Source organism: Selaginella moellendorffii, unplaced genomic scaffold (genome assembly GCF_000143415.4).
Source record: "Selaginella moellendorffii unplaced genomic scaffold, v1.0 SELMOscaffold_41, whole genome shotgun sequence".
NCBI classification, from domain to species: domain Eukaryota; kingdom Viridiplantae; phylum Streptophyta; class Lycopodiopsida; order Selaginellales; family Selaginellaceae; genus Selaginella; species Selaginella moellendorffii.
The window spans coordinates 629,651-638,001 of record NW_003314302.1 but is presented as its reverse complement, the minus strand read 5'-3'; the positions used below and the strand labels follow the sequence as shown (position 1 = coordinate 638,001).

Below are 8,351 nucleotides of genomic sequence, written 5' to 3'. Positions count from 1 at the left end.
GCCATAGCCGCTGGCAGATTGCGCAGCCGGACAAGATCCTCTTCAACCCCTCGCTCATGGAAATATTTCGCCGATTCGTAGCGCATTGCCGGTCGGAATCCATCGCGAGATCAGTGCTCACGCGGAGAGGTATGGTATGCTTCTGGAATTCTTTGATCCTTCTCCCTCAATTCTTTTTCTCTAGCACAGCCACCGTGGATAACATACTGCCGGACAGGCAAGATGGTCCATTCACGTATCTCTTCCTTGGATCAAACAGGGATGAGAGCATGCGTTACATCAGGGATGGGATAGATCGCAAGGCCTTGCTCGCGAGCTTCTTCAGCACTGATCCAGAGCAATGCAAGTCCAGTGCTGGATTTGGGCCGGAGAAAAGAAAGTACGAGGTCGACTTGGTTCTTACCACCGCACGGCCTGTTAAGGTAAACAAAATTCCATTTGTTTGCTTGGTCGATCTATCGATCGATACCTTCTTCCAGGATCCAAATGGGAGAGAAAACGTTTGGATGATTCCAGCGGAGAGTTTCAATCGCGTGCTGCTAGTTGCGACCGTCCACTTTTTTCCGGACTTGTGATAGAGCGCGACAATCTCGGCACTTCTGCAAGAACTGCTGGAAAGAAAGAGCTCCATAGCGGTCCTGATCAAGGCTTGCTTGAGCATCGTCTAGAAGATTTCCAAGTTCTTACCTTCTTTCATATAAGCTTGCCATCATCTGGTAAGCTGCGTCGCCGGCTTTGTCCATTTTCAACAACGCGTCGAATGCCAGCCTTCCCAGAGCAACGTTTCCAGACTTGGAGCAGGCACTTAAAACTCCCATCCATGCCACAGCACTCACTCCTCCTTCACGAGGCATGGACTCGGCCATGGCCACAGCGTCGTCCAGTTCATCAGCTCTGCAAAGTATATCGACCATGCAACTGCAATGCTCGCGACCAGGATTCACACCATACCTTGTGCGCATCTCGCCGAAATACTTTTTGCTTCGCTCGACCAGCCCGGCATGGCTGCATGCCGTGAGGAGAGCCACAAAGGTGGCCTCGTCCGCTCGTATGCCTTCGTCTTGCATCTGATGGAAGAGACGAAAAACGCGCGCGGCATCTCCTTGACGACTGTATCCTGCGATCAACGCATTCCAGATAACCAAGTCCGGCTTAGAGATTGAATCAAATACCTGTTGAGCGCCGAGCATACTCCCACATTTGCTACAAGCGTCGACGAGAGCAGCATCTAGAAAACAATCGCTCCCAGGGCCAGGACCACTGCTGGTATGTCTGAAAGTTTCTGCAAGAACTGCTGTTAGAGCCTTGCACTTCAGGAGAGAATTACCACAGGCCTTGAGCGCAGCAGCGAAGGTTCGAGAGTTTGGTGCGCAGTCGCCACCATCCTGCATGAGCCGGAGTAGCTCCAAACCAAGCTCGTCTTGCTCGTTGTCAGCGCAGGCCAGAATTAACGCATTCCACGACGCCACGTCGCGGTGGACCATCTTGTCGAAAACTTTCAAGGCGTCCACCACGCTCGCGCACTTGGAGTACATGTCGATGAGAGCGCTCGCGAGGAAATCGTCGGTCTCAGCTTCTCCGGCCCGGGAATGAATCGCCATTCCCATCTCCAGCGACTTCATCTTCACAGGCCTTCTTCTTCCATCGACTTCTTTTGGAACTTCTCTGGCCGCTAGAACAGTGCAAGCCTTGGCTGCCGGAACAAATGCCGCTGGAACCACTTCCTCGGCCGCTTCTGCTTGCATGAGCGTAAAAACCTCCAAAGCCAGCTCGGCTTCCCCATTCTCGACGTACCCCGCCATCAAAACTGTCCAGGAAACCACACTACGCTGCGGCATCCTGTCAAAGACGTGTCTGGCATCCTGCGGACTCCCACACTTCATGTACATGTCCACCAGAGAGCTTGCCACGAAGATGTCGACCTCACCGTCACGTAAACTTGTGGCTGCGCGAGAATGAAAAAACATTCCCTGCTCCAAGGACGTGATCTTCATCAGCTTGTCCCCGACTCGAGTCTGGCCTTCTCTGTCGGCAAGACAAGCGCATGCTCGAGCCGCAGCAACGAAAGTCCGGCCATCCGGCTGGCAGCCTCGAGTTCCCCGTGCTAGCATTTTTCCCAAGAGATCCAAGGCCAAGCCGCTGTGACTAGCACTCTGAGCATACCCGAGAAGAAGAGAGTTCCAAGAGACGACGCTGCGATGAGAAATCCTGTCAAACACACGCTTAGCTTCCACAAGTTTCTCAAACTTGACATACATATTTACCAGAGAGTTTCCAACGTAGGTGTCGGTGTCCAAGCCACGCTTGGAAGCCAGCTCGTGGATCTCCATGCCCCTCTTCACGAGCTCTCCATCGATGAAATTAATCTTCTTCTTCTTCTCGCTATTGAATTTTCCTGTCGTGGCGATGGCAGCACAAGCCTTGGCAGCAGCAGCGAAAGTTCGAGCATCTGGACCGCAGCTTTCTTCGTTTCTCATCCGATCGAAGAGCTCCAATGCGAGCTCTCCATCGCCATTCTCAGCGTAGCGAAGAATCAGTGTGTTCCACGCCACAACGTTTCTTTTCCCTGGATCCATGGCCTCGAGTACCCGTCTCGCGTGATCCAACCTCTTCAATCTCCCATACATGTTGATCAAGCTCGTCGCCACAAAAGTGTTGGAGTCCCAGCCGATCTCGATCGCCTCGCTGTGGAGATTCAACCCTCGCGCCATCGATTCCGGATCAATCACACTGCCACACGCCTTGATCGCGGCCACAAAGCTATGAGAATCCGGCTCGCCGCCCTCGATCTTCATCCTGTGGAAGATTTCCAGCGCGATCTCCCCTCTCATATTCTCGGCGTAGCTCAGCATCAAGGAATTCCAAGAAACGACGCTGCGCCACGGCATGCGATCGAAGACCTCGCGCGCGCCGGCCACATTTCCACTCCTGCCGTGGATGCTCACCGATTTGTTGCCGAGATGGAGACTCCGCTGCTCGAATCGATCGAGATTGCTCCCGGCATCGAGCATTTCTTGGATAAACCCTAGAATACCATCAAATGAAATGGAACCCAGTCTTATTCGCTTGGAACACACAAGATAGTCAATACATATAGAAACAAATTCGTGAAGAGAAGAACAAAGCACAAAAAAATCAGAAGGATCGATGAGGGAGCTGGATCATCAGGAACTGACACTCTTTTTCTTCGCGATTGGATCGATCGATCAGGATCAAGCAGCGTAGTCGGATTCCAGCACTGGCCTGGTACGAGAAGCACCAGCGATCGGCGCCCTGCTTCCACCGATGAGCGACGTCTGGAGCATCTCTCCTCGATCGGAGTGCTGCTCCATTTTCGAGAGCTTCGATTTCCTGCGGTACCTCGTCGCGGCCACGGCGATCAAGCCCAGCAAAACCAGCCCCGCGACGCTGCCAAGAACAGCTCCCAGGATCACCCTCCACTTCCTCGACCTCCGCCGCCGAGATCTTCCGGGTGGTGGCGGCGAAGCAGCTAGCGGCAGTGGAGCGGCGGCCGGGCCGGAAGCCGGAGCAATCGATCCCAGTGGCACCACCAGCGCGAAGTCTCCCAAGTTTCTGGAAGAACACACGTACGAGGACGCTCCCGGCGATGAGGAGCTCGTCACGCTGCTCACGGAAACGTTTCCAAGCGCGTCAAAGGTGGCGCACTGAGGAACGCCGGTGACGTCGGTTCTGGAGACTGGGATCCGGACGGTGACGTTGTCCAGGCCTCTCGAAACGAAATCCAGCTCGGGAGCGTTGGTCGCCGAGAGATTCACTGCGTCGTAGACTTTGATCCCGAGAACCGGAGAAACGATGATCAGATCCCTGGGCTCGTAGAGCTTGCCGATGAATCGTCGGTAGACGAGAACTATCCTCGCCACCCCGAATGGCCCCGCCCGCGTTGGAATGCTAAACTCCTCGAGAGTGAAACCGCGATGAACCAAGCTTCCCATCTTGAGCCTGACCGTCCTCACCATCACCCGCGAGCTCAGCGAGGAATTCCTCACCGAGACGTCGTAGATTTGGCCTGTGACTACCGGGTGGCCGAATGAAGCGAAGGCGCTGCTCTGGAGGATCCTGTCCAAGTCGGCCAACTTATCTTCCACTTCTTCCTTGACGACGTTCTCGTTGTCCTCCAAGAGTTTCCAATGAGAAAAATCCTTCCGCGATGGATCATCGTCTTGGAGCTCTCGGCCAGTCGCGGGTGTGACGATCAATGTGAGTAGCGCCAGTAGAGCTGCCACCGCTGAGTATTTGGCTGCCACTCTGCCCAGCTCTTCTGATCGCTTCCTTCTTCCATTTCTATCTCTTCTTCCCTTCCCTGCCATTAATTATAAAATTCCCCCCTACGTTGCCCAGCTACGATTGATGGAGCTACTGAGACGCTAACCTTTGCCGCTCTTCGTGAAACTCATGGCGCTCCCCTTCCAATCGGGCGGCTAGCCGGCGGCTCCTCTTGGCCTGGAGATCGCTGGCCGCCATGGCTCCAGCATTGTATCGCGCAGGCATTCCAATGCCGTCCTGGGGGGGAGACCTGCGCTGGAAGGAAGAAAAATCGAGAGAGAGAGTGAATCCCTGTGTCGATTGAGGAGGAATTTCACCAAGCCCTGGCATGCAGGCCTGGGATTATCCCGCGATTGCGACGCGCGCAATCGAAGATTTCCAGGAATCGAATCGAGCAAGACAGGAGACCGACCTCATTCCCATCCGCATTGGAGCGGCATCGCCTCGGCATCGCCTGTTCTTCGCGGCGCCATGCTCTTCCACTCCGCCATTGAAATGCCCAAAATCCTAGAACAGAGGAAGAGAATACAATGGCCCCGCGCGGTGAGCTCCATGTGAAAAAACTACACTGCGCGAGTTCCCCGCGCAGTACACCGCGCGGTCCCCGTGAGAAGCTCCCTGTCTCTAGTGCTTGCCAGGCGATCCAACGGCCGGGACTGAGTCGTGCTGGCGTGGCGCCATGCTGGCCGCTAGATCCATGCGCCACCTGTCGGTCGTGGTCACCGCCTGCCAACGCTGCACCTGTACGGCTCCAGCCTGGACAGGTAAAAAAAAACTAACGCTGTGCTCTTTAACTCGGATGGATGATTGTTTGGACAATAACAGCTAACACATTGTATTAAAATTTTTTGATCATGATGAAGTACCAACCTTGGAAGCCAATTCTGGTGGTTGGAATACCAGAACAAAATTCATCAAAACATTCCCTTGCGCTTTTTACATATTTTATTCTTGGCAAAAGAAAGGTGGTGGGCATATTCGCTCTGTGATTCATGTGATCTTCCTTTACCTGCAAGGCATCATGCCCTGGAGTAGCTCCCACAATTGCACAAGACAGTTAATTTTTACCTGTAAAGGCAAGACATTCTCATATGGATGAATTATTGTTTCCAACATTCTTCTTGATCCAAAAATATATATATATATTATATTTTATAGGCTGTAAAAAAGAAAAATAATTGTGGTTGTTTTTGCTTGTAGAGATTGCGGGATAAGGTGGAGAAGGACCATTCTAATAGCTTCCATGGCGTAAAAATGGCTGCTGCAAGGTCACAGCTTGGAGGTTAAATGGAGCTCGCAAAAGTTGGTAGTTTTAAGATTTTATCAATCAAACCGTCCAGCTATGTACATTGATGAAGCGAAAAAGTTTCATTTGATCGATCTAGCTTTCCCTTTCGCTTTTGCTTCAAGTGATGGTCGATCATCAGATTATAAAGTCAGTCTTCGCTTGAAATCTCCGCATGTTGTCACTGAAACGATGATCGTTTCTGTTCTTGAGTTCTGTGATCACTGCTCGAGGAAAACTTTGACAGGAGGTCCACTCGCCGAGATCGTCACGACAGTGCCAAACTTGATGGGAGCCGAGACGTGAGCGCCATCAAAATAGATGGATCCCTGGCGACAGCCCCAAGTAACTTGAATAGCCTCGGTTGAGCCAACGAAACCGTGCATCAGATTCTTCTGCTTGGGGTGTGGAAGGATCGGCTCTCTCAGCATGTACTGGAGCTCTTTCGATTCCAGCGGCATTGCAAATCCTCCAGCCGAGAGCGTCGCGGCGGTCGATCCAGCCGCCGTGCAAACGCGCAAGCCACTGGAGCGAGAGTGTATCAAGGACCCCGACTTTGTTTGCTGGTTGACGACGCTGGAATCAAACAACGTCAAAACATAGACAAAGAAGAAAAAAAGTAACAACACGAACCTGAAAGTGCATCGGCTCACGGCAGCTGGATTTGGATGAGCGAGCAAAACGTCATTGAGAGCGGGAGTCGAGAACAAAGTACCATCGATTGTAGTAGAAATCCTCCGTAGAGTTTTTGGTTGGAGTTTGCCACTGATGACTTTGCCTAGCACCTGAAACAAAGAACTTTCATTGTTTTTCCGAGTGGAAAGCTTGGAGGAATCAAAAACCTGCTCGAAATCCTCGCTGGTAGCAGCGCAGAAGTATCCTCGACTTCGTGTAGCATCAAACTCCTCCATCTGCTGCTCCTGCACCTTAGAAAACCACGCCAAAGAAAAAAAAAAGATGAAAAAAAGTTAGCATAGAACTTGACTAGATTAAAACTTTAGGCACACACGAACCTCGTCGGTCTTGGTTGGATCCGAGTTTACTCCAAGAACGGGAATGGAATCGTCCAAGTAGTGACTCGCTTGTAGCAAAGTTCCATCCCCTCCCACGGTGACAACAAGGTCCACATTTCGTATAGGTGAGTGTAGCTCATCCCGAAGAAGCAAGTCCCAGGACAGGGACATGTTTGCAAGGACATCCTTGCATTTCTGCACCGTGGATTCATGTACTCTGTGCCGATCTAAAAGATTTTCAACCACCTGGAGGTCGCGAATTAGAAGCACGAAGAAGAAGAGTTAGAATTCCTACTCGCAATGTCCATAGATTTGCAAGAAAACATCCGCGGGCTCTACCTTCGTTTTTTCGGCGCTCCCGTTGACGAATGCCGGATCCCGATGGCGCGCGACGTAGAGATCGTATGCGCTTCGCTTCAGCAGCACCAGGACGCGCCTCATTCATCCTAAAACCCTACACCCGCAAGAACCCTAAAATGTTATTTTGACAAAGATTTCAGTTAGATACATGATACAAAAACCTATTTACAAAATGCATGCAATCCAATCCCCCTGGCTGGAATCTACTGCTAGCGGAAGAGCACGGGTTTTAGGCCCGACCGATCTAATTCCCCTGGCTCGAAAATCCCATCTGGGGCAATGGAAGGCAGGAATGCCGACCATACCAGCCGTGAGAACAGGAAACTCTTGTAAAAGTAGGTAATTACTTAAATTTAAATATTAATTTTTTATTTCAAATAAAATATATTTTCAACTCCTCTCCTATAAAAACTTATAAATCATATGATTAACACTAAAATAGTGACATCAATATAATTGAAATAAACATACAAAAACATACTTGTAATTCTATTTTAAATTTTAATTTTAAGTAAATACATTAAAAAAAATTATTATTATTTCCTTATTTTTAATGCATAGTCATTAAAAAATAATCTTATGTCTTCATTAACCTTCACTGTGTTAACATTATTTTTGGTTTGCTGTGTTGAGAGTTTTAAATATTCTTAGCATATTATGTTTTAGGTTAATTCATTTTATAATGTTTATAATCTTAAATCGTTTTACTTTTTATTAGTTTATTTTGGTTTGCTTAAGCAAACAGTAGGGGGATTAGGATGGTAATGAATATACTAAGAATAAATTGGGTTATGCTAGGATATTCTACCATATAATGGTTGTTATTCATTTAGATTAATTTTGTTTTTATAATTTATAAACTTGTTTAAACACTTTCTACTATGTTCTCCTTGGTTTGATTAAACAAATCTGTAGAGGAATGGGATAGTAGTGGATATATTTAGAATATGCTTAGATATTCTAAGATATTCTACCATCTAATGGTTGTAATTCATTTAGATTAAGCTTGTATTTATAATAAATAAACATTTTTATAATTTATAAAATTTCATACACACTTTATAGTATATTATTTTTAGTTTACCATCTAATAGTTGATATATAATAAAATTAATCTTGTATTTATAAATTATAAATTTTTATTTGATCAATTAGAATAATAAGTAGAAATAATACCACTATTAAGAAAATCAAGTGTACTACATGCAACACGTTGCAAATTATTTTATCTTTAGAAGCTGGGTTTTAAAACAGATATATGCTTGGCTATTCTAGGATTTTTTACCATATAATTTGATTAAATTGATCTTGTATTATAATTTATAAATTTTATAAATACTTCCCAGTATATTCAAGTTTATTCTACTGATATGCAATAAGAGTAATTTTTTATTTATAAATTATAATTA

General features: G+C 47.9%; 3 protein-coding genes across 7 annotated transcripts; all 3 read right to left on the bottom strand.

Moving 5' to 3' along the window:
• Positions 1–735: 735 nt before the first annotated feature.
• Positions 736–3,032, bottom strand: LOC112349684 (pentatricopeptide repeat-containing protein At3g02330, mitochondrial-like). Of its 3 annotated transcripts, none has more exons than XM_024684549.1 (4): positions 2,257–3,032; positions 1,173–2,208; positions 952–1,117; positions 736–894 (listed from the first exon to the last, which is right to left on the bottom strand). In XM_024684549.1, exons 1-4 carry the CDS (start codon positions 3,009–3,011, stop codon positions 833–835), a joined length of 2,019 nt encoding a protein of 672 aa, XP_024540317.1. In that variant the 5' UTR covers positions 3,012–3,032; the 3' UTR covers positions 736–832. The 3 variants fall into 3 exon arrangements, 2 of the variants coding, with proteins under 2 accessions (XP_024540317.1, XP_024540318.1); XR_002993465.1 differs by lacking the exon at positions 736–894 and having other exon boundaries at positions 1,006–1,117; positions 1,173–1,282; positions 1,335–2,208; XM_024684550.1 differs by lacking the exons at positions 736–894; positions 952–1,117 and having other exon boundaries at positions 1,124–1,282; positions 1,335–2,208.
• Positions 3,033–3,041: 9 nt separating this feature from the next.
• On the bottom strand, positions 3,042–4,802 carry LOC9634477. Of its 2 annotated transcripts, none has more exons than XM_024684551.1 (2): positions 4,697–4,802; positions 3,042–4,539 (listed from the first exon to the last, which is right to left on the bottom strand). In XM_024684551.1, the coding sequence occupies exon 2, from the start codon at positions 4,326–4,328 to the stop codon at positions 3,213–3,215; it is 1,116 nt and encodes a 371-aa protein (XP_024540319.1). In that variant the 5' UTR covers positions 4,329–4,539; positions 4,697–4,802; the 3' UTR covers positions 3,042–3,212. The 2 variants fall into 2 exon arrangements, with proteins under 2 accessions (XP_024540319.1, XP_024540320.1); XM_024684552.1 differs by having other exon boundaries at positions 3,042–4,534; positions 4,697–4,787.
• Positions 4,803–5,578: 776 nt separating this feature from the next.
• On the bottom strand, positions 5,579–7,040 carry LOC9634804 (probable NADH kinase). Of its 2 annotated transcripts, none has more exons than XM_002979421.2 (5): positions 6,922–7,040; positions 6,583–6,828; positions 6,412–6,495; positions 6,203–6,354; positions 5,579–6,145 (listed from the first exon to the last, which is right to left on the bottom strand). In XM_002979421.2, the coding sequence occupies exons 1-5, from the start codon at positions 7,021–7,023 to the stop codon at positions 5,791–5,793; spliced, it is 939 nt and encodes a 312-aa protein (XP_002979467.1). In that variant the 5' UTR covers positions 7,024–7,040; the 3' UTR covers positions 5,579–5,790. The 2 variants fall into 2 exon arrangements, with proteins under 2 accessions (XP_002979467.1, XP_024540289.1); XM_024684521.1 differs by having other exon boundaries at positions 6,412–6,489.
• Positions 7,041–8,351: the final 1,311 nt, after the last annotated feature.